General features: G+C 38.3%; 1 protein-coding gene across 1 annotated transcript; it reads right to left on the bottom strand.

Annotated features, from left to right (window-relative positions):
* Nucleotides 1-3,657: 3,657 nt before the first annotated feature.
* On the bottom strand, nucleotides 3,658-5,352 carry FANCF (FA complementation group F). Its single transcript, XM_064714484.1, has one exon. It carries the CDS (start codon nucleotides 5,279-5,281, stop codon nucleotides 4,151-4,153), a length of 1,131 nt encoding a protein of 376 aa, XP_064570554.1. The 5' UTR covers nucleotides 5,282-5,352; the 3' UTR covers nucleotides 3,658-4,150.
* Between the last annotated feature and the right edge of the window lie 15,971 nt (nucleotides 5,353-21,323).

Genomic DNA, 21,323 nt, shown 5'->3' with positions numbered 1-21,323 from the left:
TGATTATCCAAATTTATTTTATAGCAGGGCAGGTATAATGCTGTTCCTTTGGTCTCACCCCTGAGACCAGCCCCTATTTAAATAAACATTTGCCTACCCTGCACAACATTTCTCATTCAGTACCTTGATATTATTCCAGTTACACCACTGATCAATGTGGTCATTTGGGCACACAGAGGATGAGTGCTTTGGAACAACAGCCAACATCAAATCAAAGCCCTTCTGATTTTTTATCACAAAATTACCAAACTAATTCTGTTTCCAGCAGTAGCAAGGCCATTCAGTTCTGGTGAAATGCAAATCTACCCTTTCTCAATGGGTCCTCAAAAGTCAGCAGCCTTCCACCTTTTCTCCTCACCCTTTCCACTTGCATTTTATTTACTTTTCTGCAATTCTGCCCAACAAATAAATAAGCTCCTCAAGTACAGGGTGCCTCTGCTACTGCTGTTTGTTGTATTCTGAATGGCAATGATGTGCCTTTGCTGGCACTCTGCAATGGGTCACTCATCCAAACTCTTCACCAGGGATAGAATTCAGCTTTAAACCTTCTGTTTTTCAGAAACAGCAGAACTAAAATTAGCCACACAACTTCAACTTTCTAGTTAAACAGTATCTGACAATGTTACTTCCATGTGATTAAATTATTAGTCTGCCTTCATGACCTGATAAATATTTTCTTACACATGAAAAGAAAAAAACCCAACATCCTTCATGCTCACTGAAAAGAATATTAGAACCTTATTTACCTATATGGAAAAGGGCTGAGGGAAAAGAAACCTTGTGTGCAAAAAAAATTCATGCTAATGCATTGTGACCATCAGGCTTGCATATTCACCTGAATAATACCAATTTGCTAACATTGTTTTCAGAAATGAACAATTTATTCTACATTATTTGTCTTTATTCTAGTATCTGCATACATACTGCAGAATACTAGAATACATAATTAGTTTTCTTTTAGATTTTGCTTAGTACAAGGGAACTGACACTTCACAAGAAAAATAAGAAAAAGGCAACTTTGTATCCAGACATCTCATAGTATGTCACTTGTGCAGTTGCAATTCTGTTTGTCAAGGGGTAAATTGTTTTTTCTTTCTTGGGGGAAGGAAAATCAAATATCAATAGCAGGAAAATGTCTTAGCTGTTAATTGGGCAAGCAAGATCCTCTTGATTCATTCCACAATCCTTACCAATCTTCTAAAACACAAACACAGCAGTTTCTTCAATCATCATTTAATAAAGAGCAGAGATCTGCTTCTCCTTATTAAGGGAAAAAAAAAGAAAAATTAGGAAGGTAATTGTGGAAGAGGCCTTAGCCTGTTATTTACAGTATCTTGCTGCTCATGATAGTTGAGATTGTCAAGAGTTTGCACACATCAGCTGCAAATATATAAAAGGAGGAGGTTCCTTTCCTGTTTATACTTTTATTAAAAATGGAGTTCCAGAAAAAATTCATCATTCCCACAGCTACCTGGAGAACTCCACAAGCACGCAGAAATAACAGGGAATGCGCACCAGTGTGTTTGTGCAATGAATACCATATGGATTTTGGAATTTGGTAATCAGAGATCTGGCCTCTCTTTATAATGTATTTGGGACAGACTGGAACATTTCTGTGTAATTGCTATAACCAGGTGCTTTTGTCTCACTGAGGTTAAAGTACCTTTTACTATCCCTGTTTCTTAAGGAAGACAGAATTGGAAATCAGTGTATAAGGTTTATACCGGCCTGGCTCTTGCCTGTCCATGCCCATGATTATTTATTTACTTTCTAAATAAAGTCACTGATGGGCCTATTACTTCCTAGCTATGCCAGTAAAAGATTCTGTAGTTGCACTTAGTTAGGTGTAATAAACATTACTTGAAAGAAAGACATATGCCTTCATGAACTGAATTTTATAACACAAAGCTTATCAAAAGGAAGACTTGAAATACTGCAAGAAGAAACTCCCTACAAGGATCTGATTTATTCTAGAAATAGTTAAAATTTATAGTGAACATTCTTAGAATAATTAGGAAACATATCTAACCTGACTTAACTTAGCAAAACTAAGACTTAACCCTCATTGAAATTTGTCCCAGAGATTCAGATACCTGGGAACAGTAGGTTTTAATAGCTGAAGTTTGGTTTGATGCTACAACATTTGCAAGGTTATTGCAGTATTTTTTAATCACCCTTAATGTATATCTGGGGAGAAGCAAATAACTTTGTCCAGCATCTTTGGGTATATTATTCATCAGGAGCCTCTGATAGCAGAAAGTATTCTAGCAGACAAAAATCGTATGCCTGTTAAAAGCGTTAAGAGCAAGCTCAAGTGCAGAGTTTCCACACCAAATGCCAAAACTACATAACACAGGGAACTGTGGCTAGACAACATAAATTCAAACTTCATGCTTTACACTTCTAAGCAGTTTTAAGCACTGACAGATTTCAGACCGATTTTTAGACAGATTTCTCATTTTTTTGATACCACAGGAATACTGACTCAGTCAGCAGGCCCACTGACATTGGTGCCTTTTAAGACTGACCACAAGTTCCAGAAGGGGCAACAACTCCATGTAAGACAGAGCCAGACAAGTGCCACAGTTGTAGTTTTAGAGTATGTTCATCCACACATCTCCATAACTTGTTTCACTGATGTCACACAGCAAGGAATGCAAAGAAAAGTTGTATTTTGGATAGATTAGTAGGATGTCCTAACTATATATAAAGGCTGCTACCCCTAAGTATCTCTCCTGTTTTAGAATAGGTGAAGAATAAGAACTTATTTATGTCTGTAATTACTTCCATACAAGTTCAAATAAGCATCACTTCTTTCCTCAGATAAACAATATTCAATCCTTGCACTAACTGCTTCCATTTCAAAAACCAGTTTATTCTTTCCACTTCAGTTCTGCCATTCAGAAATATCTGCCATAGTTATATACACTATTTCCTGTCATAAGACAGGCTACTACTCTAATTCACTTCAATGCAGTTTATACATTTAATAGCCTGTTTGCTTTCTTTAAGCTGATAAGCGTAAGTGAAGAATCTTTTAGCCCCTCCTACAAAGCTTTTGCAACAAAAGAAAGATGTCTCAATTGATCCTGAAACTGTAGGAATATGGTCTACAGGAACTCTGACAGGTCCTCCACACAAAAGATTAATGAGAAACTCTTTTGGCAGTAGTTCCATACATTTGCCTGATCTTCCTTGACTATTCTCTTTTCACAGTGCTCATTTTTGGTAATACTTTACAGAGCTGAATACACACATTACTTCTGCATTACAGTACTCATTCCAATGAAAGTGGAAAGGTAGAAACTACCCTGTTCAAGTTTTCCTAACAGAAACAGATAAGACATTAAATAACACAGGGGGGAAATATTATATATACTGTATATATTACATATTTTACACATACAATTATTCAATATTTTGTAAAAATATATAGACATATTTTTATGTATATAATACATATTATATATACATGTAATAAAAAAGTTTGCTGTTCACTCACTTTTCTGCTTCACAAAGCAATGAACGGAAATGGGAAGAAAACCCCACAGAACATCCTACATTTAACCTCACTTTTCTTAGGAAATACCTGGATATTATCAAATAATATAGCAACTAATAAAGACCTTTATTTTAGAACTTTTCAAGAAGCTTTCCAGTTGGCCTCCTCTCACTTTCTTCACTGACCCTGGGTCTAAGTTATGTGCAAGAGCTGTGGAAGCATTGACATGGCGTGGCCACCAGAGCAGACAGCCCAATGAAGGCAATCACTACTAAAAGAACCCTGAATTTGTGTTTTTCACATTTGAACCTCCACCCTCCCTTTGAACTTTTGCTCAGCCTCCAACATTTAGAAAAATTAATACCGTAACCATATCAGAATTGTCGTAATATTTAAACACAAAACTACTCCATATTTGAAACAGAATGGATTTTCTTCATTTTATTAGGTAATTAATCAGCAAGTACAGAAAAGGAAGACATTTTCTGTGTTGACCAGAAATGACAGCACAACCACAAGAAAACACCAGGCCTCACTGAAAGATTTCAGAACCAGATGCAGTCAGAATCATTGTGATCAGCAGTCACAGTAACATTTGGTTTTCAACGAAGTGAGGAGTAGCTGCCTGGCCTTTCACACCAAATAAAGTTAACCAGATTTACTTGATTTTTTAAGTTTCTTTGTTGCTTTTGTGTCCATGCATGAGTAGCCTATTTCCATCAGTAAGTCAGTCCACACACTTAGGCCACGGACTCGGAAGTCTCCATCTTGTGTCCTCAGGAGTTCCAGGGCAGCTTGGGTCTGTTCTTTGAGCGGCGTGGATCCCTGACAGAGGCAGATGAAGCGCTCCCTCAATTCCTCCCAGGACAATTCAGCTTTCTCAAGGCAACTTTTGACCCACTGTCCCTGCAAGGGGTCATAGTGCAAGTGCCTTCCCCAGCCGGTTAAGAGGTCCAGATAAGCTCTGCATAACTGGGAGTAGTGACCAGCCAGGAAGGCGAGATGGGAACATGGGATGCAAAGGCAGAAGGCAGAAAATCGTTCCTGGTTGCCCAGCAGCCAGGAAAGCAGGAGCCCGGCGGTGCATTCCTCTCCTGCAGCACTCTCTTGGTACCCGCCTGGGCTGCTGCCCCCATCCCCATCCCCGGCCTGCTCAGCGCCATGGCCCTGCTTGAGCAGAGCCAGCGCCGCCGCCACCACCCCGAAGGCGCGGGGCTGGGGCAGCAGCTCCAGAGCCACGCACAACCAGCGCAGCTGCCCCTCCTGAGCCCCGCACAGCCGCCCCTCGGCCTCCCCAGCCTCCTGCCGCAGCCGGCTCAGCAGCAGCCGCGCCTCCGCCTGCAGCTGCGGCTCGGGCCCGGGGCCGCGGCGGGGCAAGGCCAGCAGGCGGGCAGCGGCCTTGCGGCGGGCCAGCAGCCCCAGCCCGCGGGGGTCGGAGGCAGGCCCCGCGGCGGGAGGAGGCAGCAAGCTGCGGAGCAGGCGGCTGCAGGCGGCGGGCGGCAGAGCGCGGTTCTCCAGCAGCGCCAGCCCCAGCAGCTGCGGGCAGCGGCCCAGCGCGGGGAAGCCGAGCAGAGGGCACGGCTGGGAGCGGCGCAGCCGCCGCCCGAGGGCCTCCCGGAGCTGGGGACGGGCACGGAACCGGTCATGGAGGTGCTGGAAATAGCGGGCCCACTCCAGAGCCCTGTCCAGCGTGAGGCAGTCCCAGTCCCGCACCAGCGCGGAGCGGGACACGGCCAGGAGCGCGGGCAGCTGCTCCACCTGCCCCAATACAGCCTCCATGGAGCAGGCTTGGCGCTGCCGGTTTGAGCGCGGGGCCGAGCCCGGCCCGAGGGCCGGCGTGTGCAGCTCGATTGGCCGGGCGGGGTGTCAGTCGGTGCGGATCGCTGCTGGCAGCGGAGCCGTCACTCGACTTCCGGCCGATTACCCAACCCGGAGCGGGAAATTGAATTAAAATGATAAAAACCGACCGCGACTTTTTTTTTCTTTCTTTCTTTCCTTTTTTTTTTTTTTAAAGCAGATCATTTTGCTCTATGCCCTTCGCCATCTTCGTTGCCCTCCTCCTAAAGCTACTCTGCAGTAGCTTTATTTCTTTCTTATATCGTGTCGCCCAAACCACACCCAGGATGCGAGGTGAGGGCACAGCAGAGCAGAGCAGGACAATCACTAACCCTAACCCTGTTTGTGCTGAGAGGCACAGAACGAGATGTGCCACGGTATTCCTGTATTCCTGACCATCCCCTGTGGGGTACCAGTTGTAGGTTTCTCTGGGTCTGCATTGAAGGCACTTGAGACAGCAATTCGTGTGAGGCAGAGAGTTAGTATTGGGGAAAGGGCTAGGAAAGGCAAAGTTCATGTTAAGAGATACAGTAAGAACACAGAGATGGGGCAGATAGAATGGTGAGTGGATTTTCAGGTAGCATTGTGTGCACTGTGCTTTCCTGCTTGATTACTTTTTTAAAAAGGACCCCAAAGTTTATTTTTAGGCTTCACACAGGTCTTTGATTGCTTGATATCAACCTGCTTCCTCTACTAATAATGCTTGTAGGAGTCTCTCATACCGTTTCATGGTGTGTTTGGATGTGTATTTCATGTTCTGTAAACTATAGAGTGTCTATTTTTACCTAACAAGAAGTGAAACTCACAATGAGTGAAACTCACAATGATACCTTAAAGAAAATCATACAGAAGAATGATCACTTCATTACACAGTCTGAAAAAAATAACCTTTGTTATGTCTTATTTAAACACAAAGAAGGAAATAGAAGAGAGAACAGCCTATCTTAAATGCTAGGCCAGAGCACAGATTTACAATCACACCATATTGGATTGCTCAGATGTCTGCTGTATTCTTCTGAGTAGATGTGATAGTATGAACAGGGGTGGCCAGTGTTTCTTGTGTTGTAGCTTTTGTTTCTGTTTTGTTGTTCTATTTGTTCTATTCCCCAATAGAGTCTATTGTGTAATTTTTTATTTAATCTCTAAAATGAGCATTAAAATAAGTGTTTTGAGGGTATTCATCTATGGTTGTGCTAAGCTATAGTAAATGTTCCTCCATTACAGCTTTTGATTGATAACATACATGGCAAAGAAGGTTGATGAGGAAGTAAGAGGATGTGTCTGCTAGATACAAAAATCTGGGAAGTCACTTTCCCAGCTCCCTGAAAACAAGCTCACTTTTCAGTGAAGCACTCCAAAGCAGTTTCACAAGCCTTGCATTTAACATGAATTACTGTGCTGTTTTATCTAAGCTGAGAAGTCAAGTAAAAGATTCTTAGGAAGTTTTATGGAACTAGTGAGTTTCTTCACTCTGCTTATGGAGCCAGTAAAATTCACCCTGGCAGGAAATATCAGTTTTGAAGCAAAATTGGTCAAGGTAGCCAGAAGTCTGGATTTCATTGCTATACTTTCCTTCCTCTCAGAAGTCACGCTGGCTATAAAATGGTTATACTATTTCTCCTGAACAGAAATGTAGGACATGGTTTACTCATTCCAACTGGCATTATAAAACTCCAAAATGATCTTTCCTTAGATAAGTGGGTCTTATTCTAAATTATAAAAATTAATACATTGAGAGAGGGATGTATAATCATCTTCTATATTTCTGCCACTAATATTCACTTTCTAACTGTAAGGAGATTTGTTTTGCTGCCTCACATTGTATGTCAGGCACAAGTTTGCCATACTTATTATCTCTCATGTAGTGAAGACTTTAAACTTGTGAACCATTCTTGTAGAATTTCTTTCTATTTCTGCAACAAACTCTGTGGAAAACTGAGGTTATTAGTTAAGCCACTACCTGGCAGACTGTATCACCCCTTCCATATCTTCTGTTGAGTACTTGGTACTTAGATTTATTTTTTTGTGTGTCAATGTAACCTCTCAGTATCTAAAAAAAAAAAAAATATATATATAATTATATATATATAATATATATTATAATATATATTATATCATATATATAAAATGTTTAAAATATATTAAATTTTTATATATAATTATGTATATATATATATTATTTTATGTATAATATACATAACATGTCACTGAGACAGCCTAAACCTCACTCTAATTTATCTATGTCTGCCTATACTAAAATTGATTTTTTTTGTATAAAAAGGCAGATTTTGCTGTCTAGTTCTATTTCTCATTTTGATACTATGAGCCAGAACCATACTAGCAAAACTACTAAATGAGGAGCATAGCTGTTCAGTATCATAAACATAAATGTAGTTGGGTGGCAAATGAAGTCACCTTTTTCTATGTGAATAATCAATTAGAAGTGAAGTTAGTACAGACATTCTAAGTTCCCTTGCACCACATGAGCCTTGTTAAATGATCATGTATGCACTCCAAAACCAATTGCAGTTGCTATGTGTGTATTAGCTGCTGTCACTGTCATATCTTCTGAAAAATCCTCTTGCCCAGGATTCTTCTCCTGAGAAGCCTCAGAGAAAAAGGAAAAACAATATTATCTCATTTTTCTGTCCTGTGTTTTGCTGCTTTGGAACGTGGTGGGTGATTGTTTATCCAAGATGTGACTTGTTTTAACTTAATGACCAATCACCATCCAGCTGTGTTGGGACTCAGACGAGTCAGTCACAAATTTTTAATTGGTATCTAGTTAAGCTTTCTGTCTGTATCCTTTCTGTATTCTTTAGTATAGTATTCTTTTATATAATATAATACCATAAAATAATAAATTAGCTTTCTGAGAACATGGAGTCAGAGTCTCAATTCCTCCTTCATCCTGGGGACCCAGCAAATGCCACCAGCTACAAGTGGTTTTGCCTGAGGTGGTTTGAGTTAATACATTTTTAACTTATATTTGCTGTGGGATAGGAGCATCAGTCTCGTTGCTCAGCTGATGAATGGTAAAGTTTTGAGCTGTGTGCTTTGGTCACTTGCCCTTGTGGTGCCATTTAGAGGGATTTAATTTGCTGCCTGTTGTGGTGGTGGGCTTGGTGGGTCAGAGCATGCCAAGAACACTCTTATCTACTTATCTCAAGGACTTTTCTAATAGGATCAGGTGCACAAATTCATCCATTCTTCCAGCTTGACCCCAAGCCTGCTTTTTGGGTACCTGTTAAGAATTGTCTTAAAGAGCTGTCTGTTTTAGAGATCATCTTATCAGAGTCTTCTGAAAATAATATTCCATAAAACTTGAGTCATAAAGGCTGGTTATGGCTAAAGGTTTGGAGTTTTCATATGTAATAATTTAATACTTGTATAAAGTGAAGCATACTCAGCCTAAGCTTAGTCTAGCATCACAGGTTCATTATTGAATGTCAAAGTCTCTGTAAGAGTACTGGAAGAAAAAAAAGGAATGTTTAAGAATAGCAACTGAAGATTATTTCCTACCTGTAGATTCTGCATATTTCCATGACACTGAAGTTGCTGTCATGCACAAGACTTCAGGGAGATCTCATAAACACACTTTCACGTCATATTTGGTTATTTCATTTGCATAAAAAGATATATAAAACTGTAATTTATATGTATGTCCAGGTTCTATTAACAGAAATCATTTGGATTATTCACTTTCATTGCCTTAATATCCTGAAAACATCTCAAAATTGTCATATACCACTCCTTTGCTGCTCTATACAATGTCCTTACAATTAATATGTCTGTGAGCTACACTAAAACACATGTATGCACATGCTGGGTAGACATTTATTTTTTTGAGTGTTAAGGCTTTTACGTATCTGTTGTTTCCATTTTCATGTCTCCAAAGCTTTTATGTGAATTTTTCCAGCACATTTCTCATTATTCTCTCAACTTTTGCTCTACTGAATGGCTGCAGCTTCCAGACATATAACCTGAAAAGTCCTGGGAGAATTTACATAAAGACAATAAAACCAAGGAAATGGAAACCACAGAATGTATACGTAATTTTTTTTCAGTCTTTGCTGAGAAACTCATTGGTTAATGTTTACAAACGAATCTGATTTTCCATTTTAACATCCTTTTCACAGTGAGGCAAATGTGGGAGAATGGGATGGTAAGAAACATTCTTGAAGCGAGGAGGAGCTTATATGTGAATCTCATTAAGCTTAAAAGATTTTACTTTTCTCCATCCTAGCATATCAAGAAGAATATCTCATTGAAAAAATCATATAAATGTGTGAATCATGCAAATGTTGATGCAAAGCTTTGAAGGGATTTTTCTCCCTCTTTAAGAAAATTGTAAGGGTTTTTTTATTTGTTGGTTTATTTATGTAAACACATACACAGGAATATTGGATTCTGTTATCCACACTCATATTGTCCTCTAAAAGCAGATCATTAAAACTCATACAGCCACTTCTAGGATCAATAGTTCAGTAAAACAATTTTGGTTTCTATTGAGAGCTGCTTGCTCATAGCAAGTTGTGTACCTGTCTCAAAAATGCCTCTAGCAGTTAAAGTTTTTTTCCCTAACTCCAGAGTTTTTAACATAATGGTGTTCTTTAAGAAGTTTTTTTCCCCCACTTTTTTACTGAAAACAAAGATAGTTAATTAGTAAAAAGGCCCAAAACCCAAATTGTTTGGTGTTGTGGTTTCTCTAGCAGATGGATTGCTGTATTTCATGTCAAATGCAGATTATTTTTGGCTTACTTGACCCCTGGTCCATTGCACTCAAGGGTATGTGTAATGGCAAAGATTGGAGCTTTTGTACATCCCAAAATCATGACAATATAGGTGACATGTGTAGCACAAAATGCTGGTTCATAACTGCTCTTGAAATGTTGCCATTGCCTTCCCCAATTACCAGAGTTCCCTTGTGCTTGCAGGAAAGAATAACCATGGGCTAAAAAAGGGCAGCAGAGATGAGATCTAGCACAAAGGATATGTGCATAAAACTGAGAGCCAGCAGAAGAGAATTCTTGTGCATTTGTACCTGTGGATGGGGTAATGGGTGAAGATGAACTGCTAGAACTAAAGGAAAAGTCTAAAAGAAAAGTCTGATTTAGTAAAGGGGGTTTTTTTCTGTTGTTTTGGGGAGTTTTGTGGTTTTTTTGATATAAAAAAGTAGCAGTATTAAACCTGGAAATAATGAAATGAATATTAATTCCATTTGTTATAACAAAAAGAGAAAAAACACTACTCTTAGTAGAAACTACTGTTGAAAGTATCATCATATCTCTTGGTATTTTTATTTTGAGAAAAATATATTGGTAACTTCATCAAGGAATAATTACTCTCTCAGAAATGTACTTGTATTCTGTGCAGAGAAATAATTACATGAAACAATGAAAAATTACTGTGTCTGATTTTCTCTCTGTGAAATGCTGATGCTCATCAGCATTTGAGAGAGTGTGAAGTTCTGTTAACTGACAACTCACAACCCTTGGGGGCTGGAATTGGTTCCCTCGCTCTTTGTAGAAAGAATTGGATCTAATAATTCTTAGAAAATGGACAATATGGATCAAATCTTCCAGACACAACTTGCTGATGATGAACTGCTCTAAACCACCTCGGGGATTTAGGCACCTTGCCACAAGAGCAAGTCAATGGGAACCAGATGCATGAGGGCCTTGAGAGCCCTTGAACATTTCTGCATTAAGAGAGATGATTGTGTCCGAGTTGGGGATCCTCATTCATGCAGGGAAGCATCCTGTGCATCTGGCAGCAGTCAGGATTTGTATGGGAAACCCAACAGTTTGTAACCTGGGTGTAGCTTGCCTAAATACTGCAGTGCATAGGTGCTATGAGCTATAGTACAGAAGTGATTTATCCAAGGAAATAGTCCAGAACATTTCCATAGCAGTAATCTGAGTGATTCTTTAATCTCAGAATGCAGGTTGGTTCTATTTGCCTTGGTCTTTGCTATCAAAACAGTGATTTCACTACAAATGAGAGGTTGGAATTTTCTACTAAATGAAATTATGAAATAAAATTACTCGGGCTAAGACCAAAATGTTCATTTACATAAAATCAGTATGGTTTATCTATTCTATTTAAAGGACTTGGGAAGGAAGAAAAGGTCATGTCAGTCCCTGTCCTGCTGATAAAATTGAGATCCATGTCCTGGTTCAAAACTACCATTTCTCTTGCTGGTGTGCAGAGAACCAGAGAAGCCATGGAACTGGAAATGTAGAGACTGCCTGCTAGGATGCAGTGGTTCCTCAGGGAATAGGCTGATATTCACAACAGAAAATGTTTATTTCTCCTTTTGCTTACCATATATTCGGGGTGTTTTGTTTATTTTTCTGGATTTCTAATAGCATTTTGTTCTTCCCAGTTTCCAAATCTTTGCTTTTACAGTTTTTGAAATCACTCCCCTGGGAAAACTTTACAACGTGGGTATTTAGGCTTCATAGCAAGCATGTAAAGTTCAAATTTTATATAAAAATTATTGTTTCTAGGTAATTTGTGCTGTGAGTAGATGCCTTTTGCCTGACTTGCTGCTGTAGCCAATGCATCAGTGTCTCAGGTAACTTGAATTAACCAATACTTGGGAAGTACTGACAAAGATATTGATGCAAAATAACAAGATGGGTCTTACTTCATTTTTAATATTTTATTTTACATGTGGTTTGCATTACTAAATTGCAAATGGTAACTTCAGTCCTGTTCCAAGCATGTCTCAGTTATTATATTAATGGACATAAACACACATTTAATCCACAAGGTTTGGTCATGGATTTCCCACTAAATTTGTCTCCAAAGTCATTCAGCAGCCCAGTTATTAAAAGCTCACTGAAAATCCCCAGTGAGTTGTGACTGGTCTGCCACATTCAGCAAAATTAGTGGCATTGTACCATATCCCAGGGGAGGATAACTGGGAGACTCTTTCGCCTTTTATTGAATTTTTAAAAATATCTTTTCTTTGAAACCGATTCCAGACTCTCTTTCTCAAAAATTTACGTGTTGTGGGTCTGGCATTCTTTGTACCTGCTAAGGAGTGCAATTCTTTGTACTTTCACAGAAGTCCAACCTCTTGGTTTCATTCACTTTTGAATTCATTCACATTTGAATTTAATTCATTTTTTAATTTGTTATGACCTGCCCTAGAAGACAAGGGCAGCCCAGGTTTGTGTTAATAAATCCCTTGGGGTGGATTAGAGTGAAACCACCCTGAATGGTCAGGTTTATATATATATATATATTTGTGTGTGTGTGTAGGGTTTATTTTAGAACAATTTGAAAGGAGGTATGTAGCTGTATTGGCTATTATTGTCTATTGTAATATAGCAATATAAAGATAACACTTCAAAACCTATACAGGAAAAAAAGGAAAGTGTAAGATAAGAAAGATACATAGTCACTACCCATGGATCAAGGAAGAAGGCAACCTATTTATTATTAGGTTAACAATCTAGTTTTTATTATTGGAGTAATAAGAATTAAATTAAGCCTAAGAACATTATAATTTTTATCTCTGTAGCAGATTCATATTACCAGTTATGCCATGGTAGAACACTGCATCATTTTGTTTACCATACATTTCTTCTACAGATGAATATTTCACATCCATAGCTGTGAAGGAGGAACTAGAGGTCCTGATGATGGATTTAGACCCTAGCAAGTGTGTTTATCAAGATTGCAGTATTTCAGATTCCTGTTTTTCCTGTTGTTGTTGCTGTATGAAGCCTGAGGGCCACAAATGCACAGTACCATATTTGGTAGCCAATTCCATATGGAATTACTAGTCTGAAATCTCAGACTGTCATATCATTCAGATAACCATTCTAAATATTTAGTCTCAGTTGTTTGGTCTATTTGGTTCCTATTTCTTTTCACTTGTCAAACCTACAATTTTTTGTGCAAGTACTTTTTTTTTACTAATAATTTGTTGAATTATTTATTTAATTAATTTGTGGGCTCTTTGCATGGAATTGTGGCCGATGAAGAAATAGAAATGTCCTAAATTTAAAGATCACACAGAATAAGTTTTAATACTGGAATTATGACTCTGATCTTATTTTTAAGCATGGCTATAATGTTCACAAAGTTAGAAAAAATAGCTTTCTGTCTCTTTCTCTCCTCATTGTTGTTTTGGGCCATTTGATTTTGAAGTTCTTCTGCAATTTGATCTTACTAAATGTTTCTCAATGCATTTCAGCAACATATGTCATTAATGTGGGGAGCTGGGTAACCAGTCCCATCATTGTTTGTAATTCAGCCTATCACAGGCAGCAGGAAAGCAGAAAAGTTTCAGCCAGCCTCAATTAGAAAAACATGCCCAAGGCATTTGGCTATAGCATAAAAAGCAACGCATCAGGCTGTCCCAAGAGGAAAACTAAATGTGTACACTGTTGAACAAAACCAACTCCTCATTTTGATATTGATATGGTTAAAAGAATAAAGAATCATTCCCAGTGAAGGAAAGGATAAACTGGCAAAGGATGATCTGTGGATTGCAGGTGCTGAAGTTACACCCTAAAAATAGAAACATTAGTCTTTTGTCAGCAATTAGCTATTCCCTTATCACCTTTCAGATTGTAACACTGTGAACTGGGAATTCTGTCCTGAAGGAAAAGTGTCCTTACATGAAGTACAAAGTCATAGAGATGATTCTGCTATTGATCAACCTCTTCACAACATGAATGCTTCTAAAAGAGGTAATACACTAAAAAGTAATATTTTTAATTTGTTGATTCTTCAGTCTGTGACATCAAAATGTTTAATATTGCCTCAAAACCCTCATGGGATACACTTGATAATCATGTTATAGATTATAACTCTGAAGCATCTGGAAGATTAAATAACTTTCCCTTAATAACTGAAATACTTTGAGATCACACACAGATTTCTTGTTTTGGTATGACAGCAAGTGATAACCAGAGCCAGGATTATTCCCAAACCCCCTTATTTCCCTTATCTATTAGCATTTTACCAGATTTGTGGCTTGCAGGATAAGGAAGAAGGAAAGACAGAGAAGAGAAATAAGTGCAGGGTGTTTCTATAAATCAACTCAATAAATCCAGGCTATCTCTATACAATTTTTGGTGTTCACTGGCATCAGACTACTTTATGAGATTATGTATTATGAATGTCTATTTTAAAATAATATATAGATAATAATAAATGTCTTTTTAAAAATTAAATAAAATGTGGTTTAGCAAAACTGATAGAACAGATATATTTGCAGAGGTGGGAAAAGAAACTGAATCTCCCAACCCCACAAGACAGGAATAACTTATGAAATGAGCTGGCATTCACCCTGTTTCACTTGGCAGCACAGTATGGTGCAGAGGGAATGGTGTTCTTTCCATTAGGAATGCCTTGATGATGACACTGGAACAGAAGAATGAAAAGGAATGCTGGACCTGAAGCATTCCTTAAGGTATAGGACTGGCTGCTGGAACTGTGAGTTGGAAAAAAGGTCCTGGAAAAAAATAGCAGTAGAGGTGGTATTATCTCAACAATAGCTTCTGAGGAAACTTCATTTGGAATGTTGATGGGCAAAGTGTAGGGTTAAGGGATAAATGCTGAACAGCAGTGTCAGAAGCACCAGGAAAAAGATTGGGAGAGCTGTGGAGGCAGCGTGGGAAGGAACTCAGACTTGCAAAAACCTAAATACGTACCTGACCTTCACCTGTAAGGACCATCCTGCCTCTCTTCCTTCACATTGCTAGCCAGACAATGTATTTTTAATTTCCTTGTTACAAAGGAACAAGGAAACAATTTGTTCATTACAAATTACACGTTTTGTGACTGTGCTTTATCACTTTGAATAGGGGAGAATTTTTTGCTTCACAGACGAAGCAAATGTGGGAATGTGGGAAAAATAGAACTGAACTTGTGATATAGCCAAAGTATCTTCTGATTTAAGGGGCTTTGATATGGAAACAGGATCCTAAAATGGACTGCAGAAGTTGTTCCAGTGACTAGGATAGTGGAGTTTGATGAAATTGTTCTCATTAGGTAATCAATAGGGAAGAAAGACATGTTTGTCTCACATAAAATACCGGTGTGCCACCTATTTTCTTTGGGATTGACCTTAGCATTTTCATTAAGAGGTATCAGATCAGTACCTCTCCTACTGAAATACATTTTTCCCCATTCAGTAAAATATTACTATTATGTCTCTGACAAGTATAGACTGAAGTGGTCTGGGAAAATACCAGTGTGGTTATGACGAAGCTAGGAAGACTTTGGGTTCAGTCCATATACTTCTCTGTAAGAAGAGATTTAAAACTATGTCTATAGTTATCTGCAGTTCTTTCAGATTTGCAATAACTGCTGATAATTTTGTTCTTAGGAACTAGGCTCAAAAAAAAAAAAAAGCCTCATCTGATTTTATTAATGGGAGTTTCACTGTAAGGGATAGAACTGTGACCTGTTTAACTATAAACTCAACAAGCTATTTTCCTACAAAGCCCAATAACAAAGGGAATAAGTTAAAGGGAAGCAAAATTGAAACAATGAATCTTGATGATTAAAGGGAAACATAGATCTGTGTCAAGAGAAGGAAGACATCCAAAATGAAAAGAAAAGGAAGGAAGGCAGGAATCTGACCAGCCATGGGGGAAGTGGGTGGGCAAGCATTATTACTCTGTTAGAACATTTTCTGTTTAAAATAATTGTTGAGTTCTTAAAAAACTGATTGGTCTTCTGCTATTCTTGGTCTGGAAACTTTGCAAGTTTCAAGAAACTGCAATATGTGTATCAGAATTCTTTGTAAATTGCCTCTCAAGCACAGCATTCATCTGTTACTTCCTATGAAAATTAGTTTATGTATTTTGATTCAGCTGCTATAAAAGAAGAAGGTGATAAAACTATTCCAGAACACTTACAAGAAGACAATGTGGCAGTGATATCTGTTTAGATGCTCTTTTTCTCACTGCTCCTCTTGTGCTGTTAGCAGTTAAATCCCAGTGTTTCTATGTGACCTCAGCTAGCACCCTATTGGAATGATTTGTCCATTCCAAGTAGAGACCAGCCACAAAATCTAGATCTCTTGTAAAATATAAGGAACAGCAAGAGAGCTCATCACTTCATTTACATTTGGGCTAGATCTGACAGATATCTCAGATTAAGTTGCTGTATGTCTTAATCACTTTCAATTGCTACACTGTCTTGTGAGGAACACAGTGTAGTATCAGCTGTAGTTAGAAAAGTTTAGAGTTCTGTACGTGAGGGTATCATTGATTTCACTCTTAGAAGGAAGGAGTGATGAGTTATGAGCCTATCCAATGTATGTGGGGATTTAAATCACCTTTACCAATGTAGTAACTGAGGGTGTAAGAAAAAATTATAATAACTGTCTGCTTTATTTATGTTTAAGGCACTGTTTGTTTAGGGACAGATGGTTGTGCTTTGTCAGACAGAACATTTTTGGCCTGGTAATTATTGTGTAGTTGTGCATATCAACTGCATGCTCTGTGCCCATGGATAAATGACACTCAGCTAAATAATACCATTCTATATAAATCAGAATTGTGAGCACTTATTCTATAACATTTTTCCCAGTGATGCACATACCTGGATCTTCTGAGCAGTCTGTGTATGCTGGTGCATAGTACATCAATCCAAGCATCACAGAAATCTTATTTATTGCACCAAATTTCATCCAGGTGTTTTCTGTGACACTTATGAAGATTACTCCAAAAGATTAGAAGTAGGTATGTTTCAGTAAATATGATGCAGAGGAAACAGCTCACTTGTATTTGGACTTGCAATGATGCAAACTGGATTCTCTTAGATTACAGCACTCAGTGTCACATTTAAGATTAAAACCAAAGTTTCATTAAAATGGTAATTATTTTTTGTTATATATAATTATATAGATAGACAGTACAATTCTTGCATAGTAAGTTTACAAGATGGAAGGACAAAACATACTACTTTTATGGTAAAGTAATTTGAAGTTTGTTCATAGAGTTTTAACATGAGTGTTTCACTGCAGGTTGGATAAAAGTTCAGCTGACTGTGAAGTCACTGTGTGTGTTGAACAGAATTATAAGAGGATGGAATTAACTTACAGCTTATTTTCATGGTAATGAAAACAGTAAATGATGCATAACTGAAACAATTTTAAATTCTACCCATTTCATTTTTTCCACTAGTCTTAAAGTTGCCATACAAAGGACACATTTTAACTGAGATTTTTACTTTATATTCCAACTGTTTTAGAAAAAAAATTAAAATAAGATGTATCTGACACCAGTTAGTGCAATATATTTCAGTGAGTTCCATAAGGTTGTATTTACTGATCTCAAGCCTGCAAAGCTATTGACAACTCTCCCTTTATTAAAAGTCAAGGAAGACATGGAAATTTGTGGCAAAGTAAGTACTAAAATATTGCAGCAACACTGGATGATTTATGAAACACGTTCTGCACTCATTGTGGCTGCTCATATTCTAACAAACTGACTCAAGTACCAGGAATTTTTAGTCACCTCTGAACTCTATTTTTTGGATTTTAACTTCTGTGGCACTTACTGAAAGAAAGAACAAAGCAAATCTATTTCTGCATTCCAAACTTATTTAATTTTCATTTAATATGGTCCCTTTAATGGCAAAAAAGCAAGAAAATGAACAGGTGTGATATTCTCACCTCAATATACACTTTATGCAGCATTTCTGCTACACAACTCAGTTGTTCTCTCCCATCTCTTTTCTCTTAGTTGACCAAGGTATGTCCTGTTTAATGCATGTGCTTTAGGAGCTGATACAGAACTGGGCTTCCAGTGATCAATTTCAATGTATCATTTTTTAGGAAAGGATTGCGGAATTACACAGATAAAATGGGCCATTGTGGTCATCCTTGCTGACTTCTGTGCTCTGGAATTTACTCTCCAAATATCTATGCATCAAGGTTTAGACATGCAACAAAGTAAATCTTTCAGAATCTTTAATCCTGAATTTTTGTCCTAAATCATAGGAAGCATATGACATCTTTAGATAGAATTTGTTGCATCTCAGCCACGTACACACATTTATTATGAGAATTAATTTTAACAGTAGGAAAGGAATTTTATCTAGGTGATAAGATATAGAACCATTCTGTTGATTCTGTTGCGGTGTTAATATTGTTCAGCTTTCCTACATGCACATATGACTTCCAAATATGCTTTATCTTTCTCCCTCTTCTTTCCTATGTCTGTCTTCAAATCATTGTTTATTCACATACCCATTCATCCTCTTATTTGTTTGGAAGTAGACTGTCAAAAGTATTATCAGAACATGTGGACACAGGAGGTTGAAAGTGTGAGGACCTAAGATTAATTGTGTGGAGAAATAAAGAAAATGCTAGCATTTGACTAGGGAAGTTTTGTATACTTCCTCTGCAAAGGTAAGCAATGCTGTTATTGAAATAACCTTATGCAGAAAATGTGTTTCTGTTGGGATTCCAGAGTTACTGTGTCAAATTGGAAAGCCAAATTCTAATGTTCAGGGGTGGAAGAAGGGTGAATCTCAGCTCATTCCTAATTGTGATGGTGCTACTGAAGCTTCCACAGCATTCTCATAATGGACATTTCACATGCATGCTTGGCACTGTGTTTCTGTCCATTTTGCCTGAGTAAGATTTGATCTAACCCTCAGCTTTTTGCTTTTCTTAACTCTTGTACTGGATGTTACATACTGCTTGTCTACTATCAATCCTCAGTACAAAGAGATACAGGAAGTATCTATGAATATTCTCATGCTATTGGAATATCCTTTGGTACAAACTGACCATGTAAAGGAGCACAAAACCACCCTCACCTTCAAAATCTTACAGCTGCCTTTCCAGTCCTTCCTACTGGTACCTGTGCAAATGCTCACACAAGATTTACTGGAATCATGAAAAGAATTTTTTCAGATCCCCAGATCTGGAAAAGCCTCAGCTCAACTCCCTGTGCAGAACTGCTCCTAAACTTAGTAGGAATCTTGGAACTTCAAGAGAACATGAACCATGAAAAGCTTCTGGTCAAGACGTAACTGTTGCTTAGGAGAATGTTTTTCAACTTCTCTAGAAATTGGCAGGATTTTAAGTACAAGGGACGTTTTAACAAAATTTTTCGTCTCAAGGTGGTTTTTATATTGAGTTGACATAAATTGGATTTGAATTGCTGCTCCTTATTCAGCAACAAATAAAATCTTTCTCAAGGTCAGGTAAAAAACTGTAAGATATCAAGTGGATGCAGGAATCTGCTCATCAGCTCACCATCAGTTCCAACCTTTCCAACCCAGTGCATTCTTAGGATATATTTTTAGGACTTTTTTTCTTTATTTTTTTCTGAGAAAAAAAAAAAATTGGATGAGCCAATGAAAACAGTCATGCCCAGTGGCATTAAAATTTTGCTAACTGGATCGAAACGAGGAGGTAATTTAATTCTGTGCTGTTACTCACATGGTAGATGGCTAGAGCTCCCCATAGTTAACTATATCAGCATGCTGATGAATGGCTCTCATTTAAGCAGCACTCATCACAGCAGTTAATGGTGCACCAGAAAAGCATAATAATAGTATAGGAATACAAGAAATAACAAGAGTGAATTTGATTGGCCAGGAATGAATATCTGCTATTCAGAGAATAGGAATTTGCTTATAGTGCAATTGTTGAGAAAAAGCCCAGCATTAATTACACAAATCCAGTTTTCCCAGCAGATCAGTGTACAAAGAAATGAATGTAAATAAAAAATAAGGGTCAGTTTGATGAGTGTTTCAGCAATCAAGTTAAAATAATTCTTTCAGTATAATTATACATGTGTTTTGGCTAGAACAATTGAATTAAGTGATTCTACACTGAAAAATAAGTGCAGTGTTCATCTGGAGCACTCTTATTGAAAGTGATAGCATGATGCCATTAGGAAACTCAACAAGACACTCTACATTCATGCATTAAGAGAAAAAGAAGTCTGAACATCTGTTTCCCGCTATTGAATTCACAAAAGGAGCTTCATGGGCAGGGTAGAAGTGAACAAACAATAGTTGGAGAAGGTTATCTCTGACATTTAACGAAATGTTGAAGTATCACAAAAATGACGTAACGTGAGAATGAAATGTCTGAAATAATGGTGTGCTAAAAGTTAGCTTGGGAAATGAAGCACAGATAACAAGAACAAGCCAAACCTCTGCCCATCACTCTCTAAAATGTGTACAATGAATGATCAGTTTATGAACAGCACACTTTTTTATTCAAGATGTACAAGGTGGCATGAAATGGTTTTAGAGAAATATGCAATAAAGTTTCACCAAATATTTCTCTAGCCATTAAAAAAAAAGGTGACAATTAAAAGATGTGTCTGTAAGTGTTCAAAAGTTCCAGACTTAACAGTCAAACTAAAGAAAAAACAGAGTTTCATCTTGGATGTGACATTTTCTTTTCTTCTTTTCTTTCCATTTCCACAACCACGAGTCTTGGAAAGGGAGCAATAATAAAAGATAAATGGAAGCAAGAATCAACTCGCTGCCAAGGGCTGTAATACAATACCTCAGCATTTCAAGGGTAAATCAGTGTGAACTGCGTTTGCCGTCCCTCTGAAAAAACGAAGTATTAAACTTCCGTTCAGTCAATGCGGGCTGCTCAAGGGTAGGAAATCGGTGTCAGACAGGGGGACAAAAAAAAAAAAAGAAAAGAAAAAGGGGGATAAATGAGGGGGGAAGGGGAGGTGTAAAACGAAAAAAAAAAAGAAAAAAACAACAAAAAAAAGGAAAACAACTAAAATAGCAACAACAAAACAGACAAAACCCCAACCCAAACAAACAAACCCAAAGCCGGGTTTCCCGAAGTGAGCACCGAGCTGAGCGGATGGGGAGAGGCAGCGCGGCTGCTCCCAGCGCGCTCCGCTGCGCTCGGGCCGCGGGGGCGAGCGGGGCAGCGAGTGCGGCCCCGGAGCCCTGCCCGGGCCGGGGGGAGCCCTGGCTGCCCACCCGAGCTAAGGGGGAGCCCTGCTTGTTCCCC

The sequence above is a fragment of the Zonotrichia leucophrys genome, chromosome 5 (assembly GCF_028769735.1).
Source record: "Zonotrichia leucophrys gambelii isolate GWCS_2022_RI chromosome 5, RI_Zleu_2.0, whole genome shotgun sequence".
Lineage (NCBI taxonomy): Eukaryota > Metazoa > Chordata > Aves > Passeriformes > Passerellidae > Zonotrichia > Zonotrichia leucophrys.
Note: the sequence above shows the minus strand (reverse complement) of the source record. Positions and strands in the feature narration are given on the sequence as shown.